The sequence below is a fragment of the Aquarana catesbeiana genome, linkage group LG08 (genome assembly GCF_042186555.1).
Source record: "Aquarana catesbeiana isolate 2022-GZ linkage group LG08, ASM4218655v1, whole genome shotgun sequence".
In the NCBI taxonomy this organism is placed as follows: Eukaryota; Metazoa; Chordata; class Amphibia; order Anura; family Ranidae; genus Aquarana; species Aquarana catesbeiana.
Window position 1 is genome coordinate 140,530,638 of NC_133331.1, and position 25,650 is coordinate 140,556,287.

At 42.9% G+C, this 25,650-nt stretch overlaps 1 protein-coding gene across 1 annotated transcript in view; it reads left to right on the forward strand.

Annotated features, from left to right (window-relative positions):
• STOX1 (storkhead box 1) overlaps nt 1-25,650 on the forward strand; it is a 100,964-nt gene that overhangs the window by 74,681 nt on the left and 633 nt on the right. Inside the window, exons 2-3 of the mRNA XM_073596475.1 lie at nt 12,954-13,106; nt 16,223-18,524. Coding sequence (XP_073452576.1) covers nt 12,954-13,106; nt 16,223-18,524 — 2,455 coding nt within the window. The remainder of the gene's footprint in view (nt 1-12,953; nt 13,107-16,222; nt 18,525-25,650) is intronic.

Here is a 25,650-nt window from a genome sequence, read left to right on the forward strand (position 1 = left end):
TCGTATCCTTGAAAAAACAAAATTATCCCCTCCAGAGTAACAGTCACAGGTTTATTTAAACCATTAAGGGAAGACGTGGCGGCATTCTGGATAAAATCATTTTCCATTAAACACATGAAACCCATAGGTTAAATAGATATAATCTGGATAATATGATAAATATCATAGAAGATAATTCCCTGTCGCCCTCACAATCCTTTTTTTTTTTTTTTTTCCCCAAGAAAATGATTATATGTATTTTAAACTGATTTTTACTAAAGCCAAATTATCAAAATGAACAAGACTGGTATATTACAAAGGTTTTACTGCACTTGGCAATGGAAATAAGGCATATTACCATTTCCCCAGTACAAACAAACGTCTGATGACAATAGTGTCCCTTTTCAGAATTGAGTTGGTCTAGTGAACTGAATAATGCCTGGCTGTCTTAGATGTCACTTAGCATAGTGGATAACATTACAAATTCCTTTTCTACATATATCATTTAGTTAATGGGGAACAGGGTTACCTCAGGTTAAACTTGGCTGTAGTGTGTAAGTAAAATCTAGAATGGCTAAAAGGAAGCCTGTGTTTAATATGCATAACCTGCCATGGTGTTCCTAGCTAATATCCTGGTTGCAAAGCTAATTCAGTTAAAGGAGACGTACAGCCAAAGCTTGTTTGGCTATATTTCTCCTATGGATCACAGGAGTGCAATTCGTTCTGCACTCCTGTGACCTGTTTTTTGCAGACAGCGGGCTGAAGCTCGCTGTCAGCTGATGTCACAGATCCAGTCCAGGCTCGGGCAAGACTGTGACAGTTAGGGTTGCTACCTGTCCAGGATATACCTGGACAGTCTGGGTTTTGAATCGTGTGTCCGGGTTTCAGTCCACCTGAAACCCGGACACATGATTCAGACAGGAATGTGGATCAGAAATAGGACCTGACAGGAGGGTGAGGGGGTACTATATGCACCACATTATTCTTTGGAGTACCCAAAGGTGTCCCGGGTCTGTTACAATCCTATAATGTATACTAAAATAAAAAAATAAAAAATTACTGTGCACCTCCTAAAGGGTTTGGTTGGAAGAAAAATTGGCAACACTAGTGACAATAGAGCATGAGCCAGCCGCCCCTCCACAGCCCAGCGCTCCAGTGAGTGTGGGGGGGACAGAGCAGAGAGGTGCTGACAGTGAGAACCGAGCGATCGGGGGTGTTCGGTTCTCAGTGTTAAGTTGGCCATACATCATACAATTTTCTTATTCAATTTTCTTTAGCTTTACCTTCAACTGTGTAGTGCAAGATGCCTGCCTGATTGCATAAAAATTGAAAGTGTTTACGTTTGACCTCCTATTATATGGTTTTGGTAAATCTAAAGGAAAGTTGTACAAGAAGATTGTATAATGTATGGCCAACCTTAGAGGCGCCGGAGCAAAAATGCAGCATCGGACTAATACTGTATCCACCTAGGTAAGGATGATTCTTTAAAAAAAAAAAATCCCTCATACATCTTTTAAAGTACAAGTTGAGCTTAAAGCCTCATTCACATGGGCATACTGCAGCGTACACCTGTACAAGGGTCATGTTTGTGGCCACATAGGAATGCACAGGTGTGCACCCCCTGCAGGTAGTCCTATTCATGTCAGTTGGGGCACAGTGACTGCACAAACACAGCCGCTGCTCCCAATTTAAAAGCCATGGTTTTGGGCTGTGCACCAACACCTGCATGGCTGTCACATTGGGAGCAGCGGCTGTGTCCGTGCGGCTGTCGCATCCTAATTAACATTAAAGGGACTGACTGCATGGAATGTTTGAGCATCCCTGTGTTGGCCAACACCCATGGGAGCATACTGTAGTACACACTTTTATGAACGAGGTCTCAGGACAAAATCTTACCTAGCCCTCCACCCTAGCCTCTCAATACAACCATTTAGCCCCTCTAATGGCTGTCTGCAGTCTGGCCCATAAAAATCTAGTGCCATAGCCATTCAAGGAGGCACGTAAGTAACTGCAGAGGGAGGAGGAATGGGGAGTTTGGGGGCTACTTGGAAAGTATTAAGTAGTGATGACAGCATTCAAGGTTCTTTCAGTACTTCTTTCCTATGTTGTAACCTCCTGGTATGTATTTGTTTTGTTTGTTTTTTTTTGTCAATATTTCATAGTATAACATTTTAGTCTTATAAAAAGACGAGCACATTGGTTTATTTATTTTTGTAATACTTTAAAGCAGTGTCTGAAGTGCAAATTAAGTCCACAGCTATAAAACTGTAGCTGCTGACTTTTAATAAACAGACACTCCCCTATTCCACGATCCAGCAGTGTGCTCACCCAGTCGTGTTCTGTGTCCATTGAGGTTTTACCCTTCTGTTTGGACTGACCAATCAACTTTTCCACGCTGAAAACCTGACCGCTCTGGCTGCTGTACTACAAAACGTCACCAATGCCCACCCCTGTCTGTTCCTTCACACATGCATACATTTTCTACACAACTGTGGACTACATTGCTCCTTTCATTCCTCATTGGTACAGGTAGTAAGACCAGCTTTCATGTTCATGTGCACTAAAATATTTGGTACAGCTTCATCCCAGTGAGTAGAAATGGTCTCTGCCTTTTTTTTTTTTTTTTTTCCTAGGCCACTTATTTTGTTTTGCATATCAGGTTGGTTACCTTTTTCACCTATTTTAAGTGCCGTATTTAAGACATTTCTGTCTTGTGGTGGTGAGTATTCTATTTCAGGCAGGACATGGGTTCACACAGGAGAGAAGGTATCTGCAGTCTGTCTGTCTTTGCCCAGTACAAAGACTTTCCCTGGATTTATACACCTGAGACTGGTATCCTAGCGACTGCCTGGGATAAAAGGTTCTTGGGCGTTCTATATAAACAGGCTTTGTTAGAGTTCACAATGGCGGGCTGTAAAACAAAGGTCAGCTGTAATTTAACAAACCTAAGATGTGGCTTGTCAAAAATTTTACATTGGATAAATTGCTCCAGATCCACATGGTCCCTGCATAAAACACTGTAAACATCTTTTCTATATCTGGTGCTTAAGCTGGGCACACAACGGGCTGAATATAAAAAAAAAGGTACAGATTGCAGTACTAACACAAGTGATGTTAGTGTGGCGATCTCCCCTGCTGAGCTATGGTGTTCTGATGGGGACAGGGAGCTGTACACATGGACCGAAAGTCAGCCGGTTCCTGCTGAACTGATCATTTTTGTCCGTTTTTCTTTCAGCCCGTGTGTACCCAACCTAAGATAAAGCCACAATTTTTTAGGACATTGAGGGCCGCTTCAACAGGCAGGTTGTGGTGTGAATGAGGCTCCGAGGAAGAAGTTATTCCTTCGCTATGCATCAGCCAGCAAAGGCCCTGATGTCTTCTCCTTTGCCATCTGGAGACTGACAGTTTCAGGACTGATTGCCATGACTAGGTGGCCTTTCAAGCGATATTTCTCCACGTATTTGAGTGTAGTTTTTAACTTTGTTTTTTATCAATAAATACAATATCTCACAAGAGAGTACACCTCTCACATTTGTTTGTAAATATTTTATTATCTTTTCATGTGACAACCCTGAATAAATTACACTTTGCTGTAATGTAATGTAGTGAGTGTACAGCTTCTATAACAGTGTAAATTAGCTGTCCTTTCAAAATAACTAAACCCACAGCTATTAAAGTCTCTAAACCACTGGCAACAAAAGTGAGTACACCCTAAGTGAAAATGTCCAAATTGGGCCTAAAGTGTCTATTTTTTTTGGAGTCTTCTTACACTCTTCGATGATATCACTGAACTGGTGGATGTTGGGAGACCTTGCACCCCTCCACCTTTCGTTTTGAGGAAGCCTCACAGATGCACAATAGGATTTAGGTCTGGAGACATGCTTGGCCAGTCCATCTTTTACCCTCAGATTCTTTAGCAAGGCAGTGGTAGTCTTGGAGGTGTGTTTGGGGTTGTTCTGTTGGAATACTGCCCTGTGGCCCAGTCTCTGAAGGTAGGGGATCATGCTGTGCTTCAGTATGTCACAGTACATGTTTGCATCCATGGTTCCCTCAATGACCTGTAGCTCCCCAGTGCCAGCAGAACTCATGCATCCCCAGACCATGACACTCCCACCACCATGCTTGACTGTAGGCAAGACACACTTGTCTTTGTACTCCTCACCATCTGAACCAAATACATTTTATCTTTGTCTCATCAGACCACAGGGTATGGTTCCAGTAATCCATTAGTCTGCTTGTCTTCAGCAAACTGTTTGCGGGCTTTCTCGTGCATCATCTTTAGAAGAGGCTTCCTTCTGGGACGATAGCCATGCAGACCTATTTGATGCAGTCTGCGGCGTATGGTCTGAGCACTGACAGGCTGAACCCCCCACCCCTTCATACGTCTATTTCCCAAAGACAACCTCTGGATATGATACGGAGCACATGAACTCAACTTTGGTAGACCATGGCGAGGCCTGTTCTGAGTGGTACCTGTCCTGTTAAACCACTGTATGGTCTTGGCCACCATGCTGTAGCTCAGTTTTAGGATCTTGGCAATCTTCTTATAGCCTATGACACCAGGGAGGGAAAATGGCTAATTGGGCCCAATTTAGACCTTTTCACTTAGTGGTGTACTCGCTTTTGTTGCCAGTGGTTTAGACATTAACGGCTGTGTTATTTGGAGGGGACAGCAAATTTACAGTTATACAGGAACAGAAACCTAGCATTCATATTTATGCCCAGTAGAGCCTGCAGAGGGAGCCTGAGCTGTGCACACGCTATAAGGTGCTCTGCTGTATTCGTTTTAGATGATGTTCATCTAACTATTCGCCATGGGTACCTTTTTTTAAAACATCTATGACCAGGCTGTTGACATGTAGTAATGAAGCTTTAAATCAAGACATCACTGACTACTGTAGCTGCATGCGCTGTGGAACAATTCTTGTTTGGCTCACAAGAACGGAGTGTATCGAGTCACCTAATATGCACCTGCTCTGTGTTTACATTCGGGTATAGAAAGTGGAAGGCTATCAGCCCACTACTAGAAAAGGGTAAATCAGAATAACAGAGTGCTGTGCCTGGCATAAAACCTAGAAATTGCTCATGCTGGCTATTTTAACCACTTGATGATGAAGCATAAAACAAATATTAATGCCTGCAACTTTGACATGTGTTAATACACATAATTACAATTTTACTCAGATGAATTGTATTGCTTTTTTCAGTACATATTGTAGCTTCATTTGATCATAATGGACGTCTCCTGATTTATAACATATTTATTTATTTAAATTTTTCTAAAATGCATCTGTATATTTCTTACTATTATCATAACCTGCCACCAAAGTAAATTCTCCTCCACATATTCGTATAGTATTTGTTTGTTCCTGGGCCCTACTATGGGAGAAATCGTACATCTTTTTTGCTTTTTTTTTTTTTTTTTTTTTTGTTTTGTTTTTATCCTACTTATAGCACAGTGGCTTAAATTTAAAAAATGCATTTTTTTTTTAATCCTACCTAAAATACATTGGCCATGACCTTGACCCTAATTCTAACCCTGCCACTGACCTAGATGAAGATACTGAAACTGTAGCGTGCAAAATCTGGTGCAGCTATGCATAGTAGTCAATTGGCTTCTAACTTCAGCTTGTTCAATAAAGCTTTGACAAAAAAAAAAAATGGAAGTTAATTGGCTTTTATACAGAGCTGCACCAGATTTTGCACTCTCCGGTTTTGCTGAATCAACCCCAATGTAGTTTTAGTTTTTCTCCACTTCTCCAAGAGGAGACAAAAACGGGCAGGATATACAGTGACTGATCACTGGGATAGCCAATCGGAGGCTATCGCAGTGATCCGGTACCAGGCCTCCTGGTTCCCATTTAGTACAAGACCCAGTACTCTGTGAGAGCTCTCAGCACAGAGTGAGTCATGTATGCATGGAAAACACACTTTTGTAAGGCCACAATATTTATTTGCTTGGCGGGAAGGGGTTATCTTCATGGAGTGTGGCATCCTATTGCTGGTACAAATGATTGGAGTCAAGCCAAGTCGGCACATATGTGATTGTGAAGCGTGGAGCTTGATCTCTCCTGGTGCTTTCTGGTGTAAACTTTGAAGGCGGACAACTCCTGTAGTGCCTGCAGCTCCAGGGGTCTCGGGGCTTGTTTTACAGCTTGAATGTTCATAGCCGGGCATCAGTTCTTCTAGGTCAGACGTGGAATAACATTTTTATGCTTGCAATTTAATCTATATATGCACTGATGTCAAAAACAGGTAGATGTAAATTCATTATTATGAATATGAAGAAATATTTGGGGAAACTAGACAAATACTGGGAATTGTCAAAAACCTGTTATGTCGAAATTGTTTAGAAAGTAGATATTTGTCAAAAAATGACCAATGCATTTTAACATGGGTTTATGTTCTACAAGTCTTTGGTGTCTATTTGAAAATTTCATTCTAGACTTATTGGTATAATATTTGGCTGTGTTTGAGCAACATACAAACAAAACAAACAAACAAACCTGTTTTACACTCCTTGTACTAGAGGATGACTTAAAATGCAGATATTCAATCTGCAAGCTCGGCTTTCATTTTTTTCTTGCATCCCCGACAGCAGACATATTGGCCTCAGGAAACCTTGGTGGGCCTCTCAGTGTAGGGAAATGAAACTCTGTTGTGGATGTCTGGAATCAATGCTGGGGGAATTGAATTTATTACCAAGACAAATGATAATGAACCCAACATAATTCTGAGCTCCAGGCACACGGAGCCCTTAATCAAGTACTACTTATAATTACATTAATGTGTTTGCATGGCCTAGGAAATTTTTTCTTTTTAGATCAATAATAAAAAAGCCATTTTGGAATTCATGTGGATTCCATTTATTCCAGATTTTATGCTGTTAGAATTTATTTGTTTTACTATTTTGTAGATGTTGGGAATAGGTGGGAGGTTGACCATCCTATGTCCACTGTTGTATCTCTCAGCAGATTGTTTTGTGACAAGAACTACATAAGCATTTCTCAAGGTGGTCAGTCATATGAGTGGAGATTGACCACAATGCAAATATGTAGGTGCAATGCTTTGACAATCTCTATAATCTGTAGGGATGTTCTAAGTCATGATAGAAGGAGTTTGGGAAATCTGCATCACAAAAGGACTTTGGTTTGAAAAACTTCATTGGATGGTATGTCCATGTCTGGCTAATCTAAAGACACCTTTTAAATAGTAACTCCCAATTTTGTTGTGGGGGGGGGGGGGACTGCTCCCTTTGGGTGATCTATATACATTTCCGGGGATGTAACAAACTTTTTGTTGCAGATTCTTACCTTTTTGGTAATCTGAAGACATAGCGGTTTGTCTGTATAAATGTGTTAAGTGGATGTGAATAGGCATGATGCTTATCAGCTGCTGCACATTCACGGTTCTAATGAGGAAAGTGACAGTAACTGAATTACATTTTTGTCTGGGGGGGGTGCCGCCGCTCAAAATCTGACTTGTATCTTAGTGCAGACTTCTGGGGAAAATCAGTAAGCCAATCACACAAGCAGGAAATGTTTCTGGAGGGTGTTCTGTACACATCTATGTACATAACACACCCAGAAAATGAGAGCTTCAGATTTTAATAACTTTTAATTACAATATGACTTGTGTAACAATTGTATATGCTTATCTTTTTAGCAATTTTTTTTTCCCACGAAAGTAGAGGTCCCCTTTAAGATATGTGAGCACTCGCCTGATCTGGACAGTTATGGCATCAAAAAATTCTATGTCTTTGGGCAATTTGCTGCTCATGTATGCACCCCCTCTTGGCTGACCAGTCCTGAGGAACTGGTGGATTTTGTGGATTTTCCAAGCTGATTCTGGTTTTGTACCTAAGATGAGGCTGCCGCCATTAATGTCTGATCAGCAAATAAACCTATACAACAAACATTTAATTTTTTTTGTTCCTTTTTTTTTTTTTTTAGGACTCATGTAAATGGTCAGCTGACCCAAATCATGTTTCATTATTTGGTACATGCTGGCTAGTTTTAGTGCCACCTCAACATTCTCCCCCCCCCCCCCCCCCCCCAAATGCTTAAAGCAGAATTGCAGTTATAGCTTTGACATGATTTCACGCATATACCATACCTGTGAGATTCCCCTGCAAGCTGGATATCCCTGTAATAGACACCTGTACGACAGTGATCGCCACTAGCTTCTGTGTCCTGTGCTGAGCTGCTGCATTGTGAACATAGGGGGTTGGCCGCTTGGCACAGGTACCATTTTTAGAGAATGCTTAATATTATATATATTTTTTTTTTTTTCAATAAATATTTTATACTTGGATGAGGTGGAGAGGAGTGACATCAAACTAATACAGCCACCACATCCAAGGATTTCTTTTTAACATTTTGTCCAAAGACCAACACAAAAATGTTATGAGAGAGAGAGACTTAGTATTTTTTTTTTTTTTTCTCCCATGTAGAAAAATATTACTAAATGTTTAATGAAGCTGGGGGCACCTTTCTATCCGTTCTTCCAGTTTTACAGATATAAGAGAATTTTGGACAGCTTAATTTGCCATGGTCTCCCTTGCTTTGTCTTTGGTCACCCTGCAAAACCACTTAAAGTGACAGTTTACCCATAACTTGATAAAAATGTTCTTTAGCAAGGAACATACATTTCACATTAATAATTATGCTACCAAAATCAGTGTGTGCTAGAAATTTCCTCCAGCATTGCTCCTGTTTCTTCTTGCTGGAGGCTGCCATTTTGCTGAAGCACTGAACCCATGAACAGCAGTAAATCTTTAGGCTGTTAGCAGAGCGGCCTCTACAAACTCGTCGGTGCCTAAAAATAGAGAGCAACTGAGCATGTGCAGAGCGGTGTGCCACAATGGGGTTGGTTACTAAAACTGGATAGTGCAAAATATGGTGCAACTCTGCATGGAAACCAATCCGGTTCCAAATATTCCAGTTAGTTTTTTTTTTTTTTTTGTCAAAGTTTAATTGAACAAGCTGAAGTTAGAAGCTGATGCTGGCTGCATCATGTTTTGCACACTCCAGTTTTAATCAACCCCATTGTATTACTCTTGTATTACTCTATTTTAAACCACATAGGCACTTAATTTTTAATGTTTTGCATAGCTATACCTGCAAAAGTTGAAGTGATCTAGCAGCACTTAATTTTCTGACCAAGGCCCCTTTCACACAGGGTGGAATCAATCTGCTCCGCAGGGGAAATGTCTGCTGAGCAGGCCATTGACAGGTCCGTGTCTGCTCCGCTATGCAGAACGAACAGACGCAGCATGCTGTTCTATATGGGGCGATAGGATTGTCATCCGATCCACCCGACAGATGGCAAACGTATCTCCATACTTCTGATTTGATTGGATGCCGGTGGGTGACAGTGGACACGTGTCTGCTGACATCTGCCGCTCCATAGAGAACAATAGGTTGCCCGATCGGGTCTGTCTGAAAAATGGACAGGGGGACCTGATCGGTCCGCTGGTGTGAAAGAGGCCAAAAGTTCCACTTTAAAATTTGTGTAGAAAGTGCAGAGCAGAATGCCCAATTGCTTGTGTATCCTTGGTCATGAAATCTGATGTCAAAAGTGCAGAGGACATGTAGGAAGCATCTTGTACTTTGTCATTGGTCTTGGTATTATCCCTGTGCAGCTCTTGTGGAGGATAGGCCTCTATGTAAAGAACTATGGCCTATTCTAGTTCAGATGGGGCATTTTCATTCTCTCCTCTTCATCCAATATTGCACAGATGTATGGACACTGAGCATTTTACTCCTTTCTTGTCGGGATTTCCAGCAGTAAGCCCTGAGCTGTGATTTATTGAGTGCAGACTTTGGATGGTGGACTATCTATTTTCAGCATCTAAACCTGAATGTCGGGCAGTCTTGGTACTTGTGTACAAGGATGATGGGGCTACTATGATTACTCTCATGACATGTGGAGAGCACATTGAGTATCTTTCAAAAATATAATTTGAACCTTGGAGGATTTTACACGTCAGTTTACATCATATACTTCTGGGATATAGAGCCAAGTTCCACACGGTTTATTAGTTGTTTGAGAATCTAAGCCCCATTCTAACCTTATAAGCGCCTTGGTGGGGAGAATGAGGCCAGGCTCTGTTTTAATACACTGGCAAATTTTGTTTATTTTTAGTGTGTGTGTGTGTGTGTGTGTGTGTGTGTGTGTGTGTGTGTGTGTGTGTGTTTTTTTTTTTTTTATCTGTAATAAGGAATAAATGATTTTGATGTGTTGGTGCAGAACTGTCCACTGAAATTTTAGCATGTATTTTTTTATTCACTTTTTTTTGTTTTTTTGTTACATTTTTGAGCAGTGTGGAGTAAAGGCTAAGCCGGGTTGTTATTGTATTGATTGGATATAATAACTTGGAAGTATATCGGTGACTCCGCCATACGTCTATACATTTTGGTTGGTTAAGGGGCAGGGTGGATTTGATTTAAATCAAGTAAATTTAAATCACAATTTAAATCCTGGTTTAAATCACTAGTAAAATAGCTTGATTTAAAGCCACTCGATTTTAAATTATAATTTTTAAGGGGCAACTGCCATCTCTGTCTCCCAGCAGCTCCTCCTCTGACCCGATGTTGTGTGCAGTGCATGTTATCTCAGCTTGCAGAGCTTGGATTCATTGAATGAGTTTACTAAAAATGTAAATATTGCAGAATATACAGCCTCATGCTACATAACTCATGCTAAATAAACAAAATTATTAATATATCTTAAATGGGAAAACTATGGATGGATAGATTTTTACTCCAAAAGCATTTTATTAAAATAAATGTGATTACATTTTTTTTTTTTTTAATCATAGATTTATGTCCACCCTGTTAAGGGGCTTTGAGGACCTTTTTTAACAACTTCAGATCCGGGCCATTGCCAAATGACGGCAACAGCGCGGATCTAAATTGCCGGGACGACGTCTATTGACGTTGTCCCGTGCATGAGCGGCCTGCGCGCCCCCTGCAGGGCGCGCGCGGCGCGCTCGGTGATCAGCGAGTCTATGAGACTCGCCTGATCACAGATCAGAGTAAGGGGTTGGTCCCGACCCCTTACCACATGATCAGCTGTCAGCCAATGACAGCTGATCATGTGATGTAAACAGAGCCGGTAATCGGCTATTTTTCCTCCTCGCGCTAACAGCGCGAGGAGGAAAAAAAAAACCCGATCACCGGCGGCCGTGATCGGGACATCTGTCCCGATCACGGTGATCTTCTAACACAAGGCAATAGGCAGCAGTGCTGCCTACCAGTGCCCACCAGCGTCACCCATCAGTGCCCACAGTGCCAACAATCAGCGCCACCCATCAGTGCCCACAGTGCCACCCATCAGCACCCACATCAGTGCCACCCATCAGCACCCACATCAGTGTCACCTATCAGTGTCACCTATCAGTGCCCATAAGTGCCCATCAGTGCCCCCCCATCAGTGCCCCCCCATCAGTGCCACCCATCTGTCCCCATCAGTGCCGCCTTAACTGTGCCCATCAGTGCCGCCTTAACTGTGCCTATCCGTGCCCATCAGTGCAGCCTATCAGTGCCCACCAGTGCTGCCTCATCAGCGCATATCAATGAAGGAGAAAAATTACCTGTTTGCAAAATTTTATAACAAACTATGAAACATGATTTTTTTTTTTTTCAAAAATGTCCATCTTTTTTTGTTTAGCAAAAAATAAAAATCCCAGATGTGATCAAATACCACCAAAAGAAAGCTCTATTTGTGGGAAAAAAATGATAAAAATTTCATTTGGGTACAGTGTTGTATGACCGCGCAATTGTCATTCAAAGTGCGACAGTGCTGAAAGCTCAAAATTGGTCTGGGCAGGAGGGGGGTTGAAGTGCCCAGTAAGCAAGTGGTTAAATGAGTATATATTTAGGATAGTCTATTCCACTCTCCATACTCTGCATTAATTGTATGTAGTTTTGCAGTGCAGTTGGTAAATGACCCGCGGTAGTGAACCCTTCTCCAATGCATCTGCTAGAACCCTGTTCCTGCACCGCTGCCTCCATCAAGCCATTTTATATGGCTTGATGGAGGCAGTGAAGCAGGAAGAAGGTTGCAGTCTAATGTATGGATAGTGGTGCAAATGATGTGCATAAGTGCATCTGTTCTCTACAGATATATGGTGCGATCTCATTGCTTGACGACCACAGTTTATTTTCTTACATAAAAAAGCTGGATGTGACCGTTTTAATCCCTGTATTCTATCTGCTCAACGAACAGATTTCAGTTCACAGTGACACACTGCCAGACTCGTGCACAGCTAAATATACCAATACAGTATTTTACAGGGTTTATAAAGCACCAAGAGTTTGTGCAGCACTTTACAATATAAAAAGAGTGCAGTTACAATACAAATAAAAGCATGAGGGTTAGGAGGGCCCTGCTCAAAAGAGCTTACAATCTAAAAGAAAGGGGTGAGTGATCCAAAGGGCTCTTGCCACACTTCTAGACATAAAGCAATCCACCTACCATTGATTGCTTTCCATAGGCACTGGGCAGGTGGTGAGGAAGCGCTCTATATGTAGTAGGCAGACATTTCACTAATCTGGCTGTCCTCCATTCATAGATCACTTTTCACTTAAGATATAATGGTACATCTTCTGTGAATGGAGGGGGGGGGGGGGGGGGGGGTGGCCTAAAGGGCAGGCATAGTCAGCACGTTTGACAAGTGCCTGTGACCGGTCCAGGTCTTGTATTGACTCATATAGCATTTGAAAATTATAGCTGCCAGGGGGTGGCTTTGGATTTTAACACTTCTCTTTAAACATAAGCGTTGTCCTCGTGCTTATTTTTTTTTTTTTTTTTTTTTTTTTTTTGTTTTTTGCCTAAAATTGGGCTTTAAGTTCAGCCAGTGCGTGCATGCCTTTTACTTGTTACTAGACATATCACATAATGTGTCATATTGTTAGATCCTAAGGCCCTTTTGTGTTGCAGTGTTTCATTCATTCTCTCTCTCATTGCAGGTGATGTTTCTCCAGTACAGATGAGCCCCGTGTCTCAGTCTCAGTTCATCCCTCTGGCTGAAGTCTTATGCTGTGCAATATCCGATATGAATGCCGCACAGATTTTAGTAACACAAGAATCCCTCATGGAGCAGCTGGTAAAACATTACCCAGGTGCTGACCATTTGCTAACTTTGTTTACAATATGTGTAATCCAAATCTTGCCCGGAGCTCTCCATGTTTCATACACAAACCTCTGCATCAATGTGGATGTTTTAGACAACTACACTTAATGGTTTAACCAGTGCCAGAAAAGTAGAAACCACCTTTTAAAAGAATATACTAAAATGATGTGTGCTATAAACCTGCTGCCACATTTTTAGGCTAGTCCATACAAATAGATTTAAATTACAAAGTACTGGCATCATGTAAATGGAAGAGCGTGACACCTTCTTTATGGCCTCGTGGAAGGAATAGAAATGCAAACTGGTGTGCACCTAAAACTAAAATATTCGTTTTGTGTGTAGCTTTTTTTTATTTTTTTATTTTTATTTATTTATTTTTTTTTATTCTGCAGATTAAAGCTATATGTGACATTTTTTGATTTGAGGCTACATGTAGTGCATTAGGTTAGTACATGTAGAGCACCAGTTTACATGTAGTGTAAAAATGATTTGTCTTCTATGATAAGAGAATAATTTTTCAGGTATTTTTAGAAAATGTTTTACTGCCTGTGAGAACTGACCCATGTGTGCCACCATTATGCCATATTATTGCAAAATTTGAATTCGTTGGTATAACTATATATTTACATATAAACTGATGGTACCTATAGAACGAGATTTCTCAAACTTTCTTTTGCCTAAAAGTTTGAGGTTTCGTAGAACCTCCTGAAACACATTTTCAGATCTACAGCTCACAGAACATTTGTATCTGATCAGTGGGCTGTAGCTATAACAACAACTAACAAACAGTAATAGATTAAATTATTTAAAATTACTTACCTCCTCAATGTGAAACTTGGGCTTGCTCAATTGTGGTTCGAAGTTGAAATAAGCGCACAGGGAGTTGCTTTCCTCCACATGCAGGGAAGCTGCTGTTGTAGCTTGCTTTTTTCCCTTGATTCTCGCTAGCTCGCCTCTTGTCCATCCCAGGTGATATCGCATACAAGAGCCTGGGACAGACAGAGGAGGAGGACTGGTGGGGAACAGCGCAGAAAAGAACGGTATACTTCCTACCCCCTCTCTGCAAATCCATAGCACACTGGGGTTCAGAGAGAAGTCCCCAGGGTTTGCACCGCAAATTGATAGTAACTCGGCACTAAACTGCTAATAAACAGTGTATATGTGAAATATCAACTAATAGACCAATAAAGTTGATGGAACAATAAAAGAATGAATATAAATATATCCACCTATTAGTGTTTTTTTAAAAAAAAGAAATTATATAAAAGTCCAAGTGTAGTGCTCTTCAAAATATTCCTCAGATCCTTTGAATATTTCTTCTGTGACATTAACACACCATGTGCTGCACCCACTACCACCAATAGTAGCTCACCTCCCAATTTGAAGTCAAATGCGCATGTCCCTTTAAGAGATGTTACCAGATGTAGCCATCTATAAAACCACTCTCCTCTGGATCCAGATAGATAAAAGGATTGGTATGTATGTATGTATATAATACATTTTTTAAATTATCAATCCTAAAAGACCCCTTTCACACTGGGGCCCGCGGTACTTTTCGGCCACTAGCAGGGTGCTTTTAACCCCCGCTAGCAGGTGAACAAAGGGTTAAAAGTGCCTGTGTTGCGAAGCTGCCAAAATGCTTAGCAGGCATTTTAATGGGCAGGGCGTTTTTGGGAGCAGTGTATATGCTTCTCCCAAACCGCCCCAAAGATGCTGCTTGCAGGACTTTTTTTTTTTTTTCCCCCGTCCTGCAAGCACACCACCCCAGTGTGAGAGGCTTTCACACTGGGGAGACATGAGAGGCGCTTTTACAGGCACTATTTTTTAGTGCTAAAACGCCTGAAAATCGCCTTCTGTGTGAAAGGGGTCTAATTCCCACAATTCTACTCATAACACTCAGAGGCAAAACATGCAGACCATCATAGTGATTTCCATATAAACCACACATTTATTTAAAAGCTAAGAATACAACACACTTGCATATAAAAGTGCACTGACACTGGTGCACAACAGATAACGTGAATGTACAATTGCTCAGACCACCATAGGGGGCATCACCATTAATGGCTGCAGCTTGTGGATGGATTGCTTGCTACTGTCCCCTTAAAGTTTTGATTCTGCTTGCTATGGCTTACAGGTACCTCCAGTATTCTCTTCCACCCCACTGTATTGGAAAGATGTCTTGCGTCACTGGCTCTGCCACTTACGCCACAGGGCGTGGCTGTCCATCCACAAGCTAATGGTAATGCCCCCACAATATGTGGTTTTCACGGGTTTCAATTTAAGTCTATTGGTAGCCAAAAATGCTTTAAGCTTGAAGCTCATATACTCTTTAAGCTACAAGTGACACTAACTCAGGTGTGACCAGGCACAATTAAAAACCATGGAATTTTGGATGTTGAGCATTTTGGAGCTTAGAGCTACAAACACTCAGGTGGGAATGGGCCTGGGAATCTTAGTGGCTGTTACTAACCTGTTCCTATCCTTAATTACTACTGCATCTAAACTGTACACACAAATAAGAATAGCACCAGAAGAGTACTTTTAAAGTGGACCTTCAGTAATTTTTTTCCAACTTTCCATCTATTAAATCTTCTGCCCTTGTTGTTTTAACTTTGCACAGTAAAAACATTTTTTTTTCTGCCAGTAAATGCCTTATACAGCCCGCTTCCTGTTACTTGTCTGGTAAAAAACCTAGGCTTATGACGACATGCACAGCTGTCTCTCTCGCTCTTGTGAGAGTTTACCAGGAAGGGAGGGGGGATGATTCATAAGAGGGCCAATGAGAGCTGCAGAGCTGGAGGTGTGCCTCCTGTGTAAATCCAGGAAGTAAACAGACAGCAGCTTCAGCTGCCCACAGTTAGAATGGTTGCAGCCGGACTCAGTGGAGGGAGATTTCTGCAGCATATTTGCCATTCTGAAGCTTCCCTCCAACCACTTTGCATATTTTATATATACTGTGATTCTGTACTTGCCAAAGATGTTTTTATTGCAAATTATTATGTGAGCAGACTGTAGTTCCTTTTAAGAATTTGTGGTTTGTTTAAATTTTTCAAGTTTACTAAATGCTGATTTTTTTTTTTTTTTTTTCTTCTTCTTTTATAGGTATTGCAACCCCATCCCAGGAAATTCTTTATTCTACTCTTGGGACTCTAATCAAAGAGAGAAAAATCTTCCACACTGGAGAGGGTTATTTCATTGTCACTCCGCAGACATACTTCATCACTAGAAAGCCACTTTCACACAAGTGTGGTGCAACTGAAGACATTTCTGCCTCTCCACCAACTGTTACTTATCTTGTGAGCATGGAGAGCTGTGCAGACTTGACCAAAGTTAATGTCCCCTCTGTGTCCCACTGCCGTTCTTGCAGCTGCTTCTCTGAAAACTCCACTCAGAACATACTAGGACAGCAGTCAATCAATGAGGGTAATCCAAAGGAACATAAAAGCGTCAAGGATTCAAAAACAGCTGTTCAAAACCAAGCCACCTCCACTTCTCGGGACCAACATACATGTGCTAAAACAAAGCCACAACTCTCATTAAAAGAAAAAGAAAAGTGCAATAAGAAATTTGGCATCAGTCTCTTCTGGAGAAATGTTTCTAAAAAAGAGAAATCCAAAAAAGAACTAGGGAGCTTCTCTGCACAGTTTCCACCAGAAGAGTGGCCGGTGAGAGATGAAGATAACTTGGACAATATCCCGCGTGATATAGAACATGAAATAATTAAACGCATCAATCCAATTCTCACTGTGGACAACTTGATAAAACATACAATGCTGATGCAGAAAATGGAGGAACAGAAAAAGTACTTTAGTAAAGGGACCTCAACAGATATAATCAGAAACAAAAATGGGCATAATGGTAAAAGCAGCAATAAGAAGAAAAACGGTAGAATGTCAAAGTACCATAAAAAAGTTCAAGCCTGTAAAGAAAAAGCAAAAAAGGACAGCTCTGTCCAAAGGTCAGCTTTTCATGGGGAGACTAATGTGGTAAAAAAGTCCTTTCAACAGACTGGTGGAATGGATGACATATTGGTTCCAGACGTCTTCACTACAGCTAATGCAGATGTTGAAAAAAATGAAGTCCTTTATAAAAAGCAAATTCAAAACCCTTTTGAGGGTATTTCTTATAGGGAAAACGGTAACATCAGTGGACACAAATCTGTAAAAGAGATGAAAAGAATCAACTTTGGAAAAAATAGAAAAAATATGCCAAGGTCAAAGTCTTTAGACTGCCCAGGATCAAATGCCGAGGCTGGAACACAACATTTTAAAAGTGAGCGGCCTGTAGATGATTATTATAATGAGGCGCTGTTTCAGGATCAGATGGTACCTGTTAATGATAAAGATGATTTGACAGAATATCCTCCTAATTACCCACAGTGCAGTACTCTAAGGATAGATGACAAGTTTAAACAAAATAAAGAGCAGAGTTCTCTGTCTTGTGAGGCTGGGACTCCTCTTTTTGGAGACAATCAAACTAATGTGGTTTTACAATCGGACATGACTTGGGAAAGCGAAAGAGGAAACTCTTATTCGTCAGGCCTTTATTGTGGTAAGATTAGCGCTATTAATGGACCTTTACAACACAGCCAAACAAATCTTTGTAGAAACATTAATGCCTCAAAGCATTATGGGCGACCATACGTTGGTTCATTAGGGGAAGCAAAATCTGAACAAAGTGGCTATTGTACAGCCAGTGGAGTAAACTTTAAAGATTTACCAAATTATTCAACACACCCTTCTCAAAGAGAAGGAAATCCTGAAAGTGACCAGGCGATTTACAAAAATGTGGGTAACGAGGATGCTTCTTGCTCTTTCTCAATTGAAGATGACACCGATGAACATGTTGAGATAGGTCAGAATCTTGAAATTTGCATACAAAATATGAATACTCTTAATTGGAATAATGTACATGATGAAAGCCATAGTGCATCCATCACTTCTGCAAGCCACTGGGAGCCAAAGAGATCCCATGTACATCAGTGTACATCTTCTGGTAGCCAACCCCAAGACGATTGCACTCGTTCTGTGTTCTCTTCAAGCTGTTGTACTAAACCTGCTCTGCACATCAAAGCAAGCACCAGCCGGCCGTTTTCACACTATCTCCTCAACCATCCTGAGCTGGAGGTTGATACTGCAGAGTCTATTCCGCCTCCAGAGCTGGTGGATGGCAGCATTTTCGACTACTGCAATTCCAGTGACTGTAATTCCATGGCAGAAACTGTGCAGACATCCATTAAAGGAAGTGATGAGAAACATGCAGAAGAGCCAGAGCAGCTACCTGGGGAAATGCAAGCCTGCTATGAGCATGCGATGAAGTTATTTAATGCAAATAGCAGCCCACTGGAGTCAAACCCTAATGAGAATCATAGCACTACAGGAGACAGTGGAATTGAGTCTCCACGGTAAGAATTTTGCCTTGGGTTCAAATCTATCTAATGCCATGATTCCTTATGTACCTGTTTAATGGTAACTCAACCTTTTTAAAATGTTTGTTTTCCAGGTTGATATTATAAAGCACATCTTTCAGCAACAAAAACATGTTTTTTTGTAGTTCTTTAAAGGATGAGTCCTTTTACAGTCCTGACTGAAAGTATCAGTTTACCATGTAATTGGACATGGCTATAAATTGCGTGTCTCTAAGAGATGCCGACACATACCTTCAGTAAGAGTACTGCAAGACCCCTATTCTGCTTCAGTGTGAAAACTTTGATACTATTTCAGTCCACCCCTTCCAATGAGGCTTTGCATGTGTTGGAGGTAGACACTTTTCAACACCATGGTTGCAGATTTGAGTGGGCTGGGACCTGTGGATCCCAAGACTGCTTACTTATTTTGAAGGTACACACAGGCATTTGAAAGTACATGCACTTCACAGCAGCTTATTTTGGTTAATGGAGAAGTGCAGGAAATAAAAGCATACGATCTCACCTATATGGCTGTATCATCGGTGCAATACTGCAGCCATACCCCACCAGCTCTAAGACTGAGAACTGAGTGATCACATGACCAATGATCGCTCACTTCTCGGTCTTCACTGAGCAGAGAACAGTGACTGTCAACCTTAAACATTAGACCTTGGGTTCCTTGCAGAGTCTGGATTGGCTCTGTGATGTCAGTTAAGAGTGGGCTATAGGAGCCAAGGGCAGCACAAACTGAGGTTTTCTTCATATGAGGAGTCAGGAACACTAGGTAAAATATTGACAACGAATACCACAGAAGAAAATGAATGGGTACTCTTACCGGAACTAGTGGACCTGGATGTCAACGACACCAGGTCAAACAGGAATAGATGGCCGACACCTCAAACGGTTCGGAGTGTCCTGAAGTATCCAGCAAAGGGACTGAAGCCGACACCGATGTCCTCGGGGGTCCAGTATTCTCCCAATATGATTACAACAGAAGAGCCAGCCACTGGGCCATAGGTGGCCAGATGGATGGATCAGGCGGGCTCATAATGGAAAGGATATGCAAAAAAGAAGGCTTTTTTTTAATCATAAATAAAAAAGGCAATGTGGAGAGCGGAAAAGCCAAGCCCTGGGCTTGGCTTTTCCGCTCTCCACATTGCCTTTTTTTATCTGTGATCACATTTTTAATTGTATGCTGTTCTTTATGAAAATAAATACCCGATTTTGTTTTTGCTCTTCACCATTGGGAGCCGCCTTCTTTTTTGCATAGCCTTTCCATTATGCTTTCAGGACACTCCGAACCGTTCCTGCCACATTGAGGTGTTGGTTATCTATGCCTGTTTGACCTGGTGTCGCTGACATCCAGGTCCACTAGTTTCGGTAAGAGTACCCATTCATTTTCTTCTGTGGTATTCGTTGTCAATATTATACTTGATGTTCCTGACTCCTCATATGAAGAAAACTGGTGAACAGGCAGGATTTTTAATGCAGAAGAGACATGTTTTGGCTCTTCTGCATTAAAGTTACTGGCCTGTCCCTGCCTGTTCACCCTTGTATAGTAATCTGTGCACACGCAGCTCCTTTTACAAGTTCAGCAATGCCAAGATGACTGTGCTCTCATACATGTGCAGAAGCCATGTCATCTCATCCCAGCCAATGAAAGCAGCCTGAGATCGATATGGAAGCCTGCTGCCAAATGTCAGCGAGCGATGGGGAGTTCTGGGATGCCACATCGCTATAGAGAAGGAAGGTAAGTATAGCTCTGCTTTAACTATCCCTAATGAGCCATAGTTAACTGTCCACTTGAATATTTCCAATACGGCAAAAATATTTCACTTAATTTCCATTCCTGGTGACTGCTGTCGCTAACAGAGTAGAGAAAAAGGGGACTGGAAACCTCATATTAGTGGCACCTGTTCCAGGGAAAACTATCAAATGTAGGAAGTCTCACCAATGGGGACAAAACATGACTGAGTTTCTAACCTTTTACTCCAATCCAAAACTAGAAAGATTTTTGGAGCTTCAGTTTAATTGTTGGCTACAGAATCAATTTTTCATTTTTCGTGCAGGTTAAATTTTTTAGACCAGAAAATTACTTAAAATCCCAAACCTTTATTTCTCATTTGTTCATTGACAGACACAGCCTTCTTTATTCAGGACCATAGGGTTATATCTCCCCCTAAAGGAGAAGGACACTAGGTAGAAAAAGACTTGGCTACGCCCATGGGCAGTCCTAGGTGATATACACCCCCCTCTCTGCTATAGGCCTTCAGTTTTTTTTTTTTTCTGCCTAATCAGGAGTAAGGACCCAGTTCCCTGCTGGGATCTCTTGTCCTGGCGATTTTTTTTTTTTTTGGATTTTTCCGGTGAGATCTGCAATCAACTGCCTGGCTGGGCGACGGGCTGGACGTTCGATCCAGTGGTTGCCCCAGTCTGGCCAGCGAGCATGTGCAGAACGTAGCTACTCGCTAGGTCGGCCACGACATAGGCCCACGAGTTAAACGTCTCGCCAGGTCGCATACGGCCGGGTCTTGGCTCGAGTCGTAGCATCTCTCATGGCCGACAGCCCCCCCCACTTCGGTGGTGAGGAGGTTCTGTCTGGAGCGATGCCCGCTTGGTCCTGGTATGGTGAGTGAATGTCCCCCTCTCCCCTTAGGTGGTTTTTGTGGCGGACGCGGGCCCCTCCCCAGGTCGGTCAATGCTGAGGGTCCCCTCTGTCCTTTCCTGGCCCTGGAGGTCTCTTGGTAACCCCCCTTTCTGCTTTCTGCTCTATGGGGTAGTGGGTCATGGGGGACGGGGTTGAATAGGGGTGGGCTTGGGGGTGCTGTGCTTACCGGGGAGGGGGGGAATGGGTCCAGTGCCCGGATTCTCCCTCCATTTTGCCATAGCCAGCATCCTTTTCCTTAGTCCCTGATGACTTCCTATGGCCGGCGGCCATGATATGGTGGATTTTGGCTCAGGCAACGGCAGGCGGAAGCTCCTCCTTTTAACCCTGCGCTGACTCCTGTGTTTTCTTCTCCCTTGGACGCTACGTGTATGCAGGGCTACGCTGGTGGGGTGGTGAGTCTGGGGGGATCCCTCCTCCCTCTCTGCTGCAGGTGGGGTGTCCTGGTGGTCCGGTACCACTACCGGTGTGGGGGGGGGGGTCCCATTGTAGTGGTCACTCATGGTGTGGGGTTCGTTTTTTTTTTTTTTTTCTCTCCTATGAAGTCTCAGGAGCATATTTCCCCACCTGTCAGAGGCTGCAGGTCCCAGTCATCCGTTGACGCACTGACGGCGACCCTGGAGTCCTTCGCCGTCCAAGAGCCACCTCCACCTGGGACACAGACTAGCAAGAAGCCTCCCCCTTCATCTGTCTCATCAGATCCTGAATCTGATTCGGTTGCCATGGACAGGGCCCACCCTGCAGGGTCTGCGGCCACGCTCCTAGATCTTTCGGACAGTGAGGCTGATTCCTCTGCCCCCGTGGCTGTGCAGGAGAAAGCGCTGCTGGACGCACTGATTGCTTCTGTGTGTGAAACTTTAAAAATGGAGGATGCAGCCACGGCTGCGGTGGAGGCGCCGGTTCCCTTTGCCACCCACAAGCCGCCTCACGCAGCAACAGTGTTCCATTATCCCTCCTTTTTTGACAAGTTTGTCTATAAAGAATGGGAGCGTCCAAAACGCCCCTTTGTGATCCCAAAGTGTTTCGCTGTGCGTTATCCCTTTTGAGGAGAGTCTGGACAATGGATTTCTCGGTTGAACAAAACCACTATGATTCCGGTTGAGGACTCTCCGGCCTTTAAAGACCTGGCTAACAGGAAGGCAGAGTCTCTGGGCCGCACTATGTTCTCTATTGCGGGTTTGGCCGGTTTTGGCTATTGCTCTGGTGTCGCAAACGCTGACAGAATGGGCGAAGCTGTTGCGCCGTGTCCTGGAAGGTTTCTGATCTTGGAGGCTAAGCTGGGTCTGGCCTGGTTACCTGGATGGGAATACCAGGTGCTGTAGGCTATCTTACTCTCAAGCTTCTGCTGTGGCTGTTGCGCAGGATCGAGGCCGATGGAATTCCAGTCATTCCAGTGGCCCTGGACTGGCCTCGTCGGCCCTTGTACATTGACCTGGTGCGTCTGGTCGCAGGCGTCCCCCTGGTGGCTGCCTCTCAGGGAGGATCTGCTATCCCAAGGGCCGATCTTCCACCCTGCTTTACCGTCGCTGGCTTTACCTGGCTGTTGAAAGCCAGGTGTTGAAGGATGGGGGCTTATATGTGTCAGTGATTCCGATGCTGCTCAAAGCTAAAAAGTCTACTTCCAGGAAGGTATATTATCGGACGTGGAAAGCGTACATTTCATGGTGTGAGTCAGTGGGGTTTCACCCACGTTCCTTTTCGGTGACTCTGATTTTGACTTTTCTTCAGAGGGGCGTCAAAGAATTTTGCCTGGAGTACTGTCAAGTGCCAGGTGTCGGCCTTGGCAGTTTTCTTTCAACGTTCTTTTGCTTTGCATTCCCTGGTGCGTACCTTCATTCAGGGAGTGCGACATGGGGTTCCATCGGTGCGATCTCCCTTGCCACCATGGGACTTGAATCTTGTACTTTCGGTTCTACAGAAGCCTCCGTTTGAAAATATTTGAGAAATTCCCCTGCTCATGCTATCACAGAAGGTGGCCTTCTTGGAGGCTATTGCTTCTGCTCGCAGGGTGTCAGAGTTGGCGATATCCTGTCGCACGCCCTACTTGGTGATTCATTGGGGCAAGGTGGTGCTTTGTCCTTTTGTCCTTCTTTCCTTCCAAAGGTTGTCTCTGGTTTCCATTTAAATGAAGACCTAGTGTTGCCTTCTCTGTGTCCCAGCCTGCAACATCTGAGGGCATTTGCCTTGCACACCTTAGATGTGGTACGGGCTGTCAGGGTGTATTTGGTGGCCGCTGAGTCTCTTCGAAAGTCAGACTCCCTGTTCGTGATCACGGACGGACCAAAGATGGATCAGGTTGACGGTGACTCAGGCCTATTCTATCAAGGGTCGGGTTCCTCCCTTCCCTGTAAAGGCGTACTCGACTCGGGTGCTGAGTGCCTCCTGGGCCTTCCGTCATCAGGCATCAGTAATGCAAGTTTGCAAGGCGGCCACCTGGTTGTCGGTGCACACTTTCACAAAATTTTACAAGGTGGATGTACTGGCATCTGTGAATGCTTCTTTTGGCCGCAAGGTTCTGCAGGCTACGGTCTAGGGGTTTTTTCCTTCGTGAAGGGTTTTTTTTTTTTCTCTGGTCAGGTGGGCTCCAGGTTGTTTTTGCTGAGCTTCAGGTTGTCTGGTTTTTTGTTGGCTGCCCCACCCCTCATGTTTGGCACTGCTTTGGGACATCCCTATGGTTCTGAATAAAGAAGGCTGTGTCTGTCAATGAATGAATGAGAAAATAGGATTTTTGACTTGCCGTAAAATCCATTTCTCTGTGTTCATTGACAGTCACAGAACCCGCCCCTCTATGGAGTTGTAATACTTCTGATACTGCTTGTTACATAACTGAAGGCCTATAGCAGAGAGGGGGGTGTATATCACCTAGGACTGCCCATGGGCGTAACCAAGTCTTTTTTTCTGCTTGGTGTCCTACTCCTGTAGGGGGCAATATAACCCTATAGTTCTGAATAAGGAAGGCTGTGTCTGTCAATGAACTCAGAGAAATGGATTTTACGGTAAGTCAAAAATCCTATTTTTCTCAAAGCAGAGGTCCTATAGAATAAAAAGATGAGCTAAATTTTTTTTTTTTTCTGTCGTACAATATGTGAACAATCATTTTTCAAATCTAAATTTTTCAGTAAAAACTGAAATATTTTTTGTACAAAATATAAATGAGATTGGATGGTGTAAACACATTGAATATGTCAAGCCTCTAAACTGTGTGTGCCTGCCAAAAATCATGATACTCAAAATTATAAATAGGTGACGCTTTAACCACTTGCCTGCTGGGAACTTAAACCCCCTTCCTGCCAAGGCCAATTTTCAGCTTTCAGCACTGTCGCACTTTGACAATTGCGGGATCATGCAATACTGTACCCAAATTAAATTTTTATCATTTTTTTTTTTCACATGAATAGAGCTTTCTCTTGGTGGTATTTAAAAGGGGGTGTGTGTGTGTTGTTGCTGAAAACGGGTCACAGGAGTGCAAAACAAAATTGCACTCCTGTGACCCTTAGGAGAAGCCCAGCCTAAAAAGCTCAGGCTGGACTTCTTTATTCACTACTGGAGTTTTTGTTTTGCTAGTCAAAGACTGAAAATTTTTGAAGAAAAAAAGTTTTCATAGTTATACAATTTTGAAAACCGGTAATTTTTCTCCTTCATTGATGTGCACTGATGAGGCTGCACTAATAGGTGGCACTGGTAGGTAACACTGATAGGCAGCACTGATAGGTGGCACTGGTGGGCATTGGTAGAAGGCACTGGTGGGCATTGATAGGTGGCACTAGTGAGCACAGATAAGGCGGCGGTGGCTCTGTGTGAGGGACCGATGTCCCTCTGACAGTAGCCAGTGATCGGTGGGGTGTTTTTCTCCACGCGCTGTCAGTGTGAGGAGAAAAAAAAATAGCTGATTACTATCTGTTTACATCACGTGATCAGCTGTCATTGGCTGACAGCTGATCACGTGGTAAGGGGTTGGGATCAGCCGAGTCTCCCTTACGCGCTGATCACAGAGCGTGCCGTGTGTGCCCCGCAGGGGGCGCGCAGGCTGCTCGACCATGGGAGGACGTATATGGACGCCCTCACGGCAATTTAGCCCGCGCTGTAGCTGTCTTTCAGCTATACCGCAAGTGGGAAGGGGATAAATGCTTTCATAGCTCTCCAGTTTAGAGCCAATAGTAAATGAGGGACCTAGCATTATCTATATCTATCTCTCCTATACGTGTTGCATACATATGTAACGCATACACCTATGTGTGCTTTTGTATTCCTATGTCTGTGTGTGGGGTGACGGGTGCTTTTTTAAAAAATTTATTTTATTATATTTTTTTACTTTTTAAACAATCATTTTCCCTTAAAGCGATATTAAAGGTTTTTTTTTTTTTTCTTTTTTTTTATAACATGTTATACTTGCCTGCTCTGTGCAGTGGTTTTGAACAGAGCAGCATTGATCCTTCTTGGGGGCCCACGCTGGTGCTG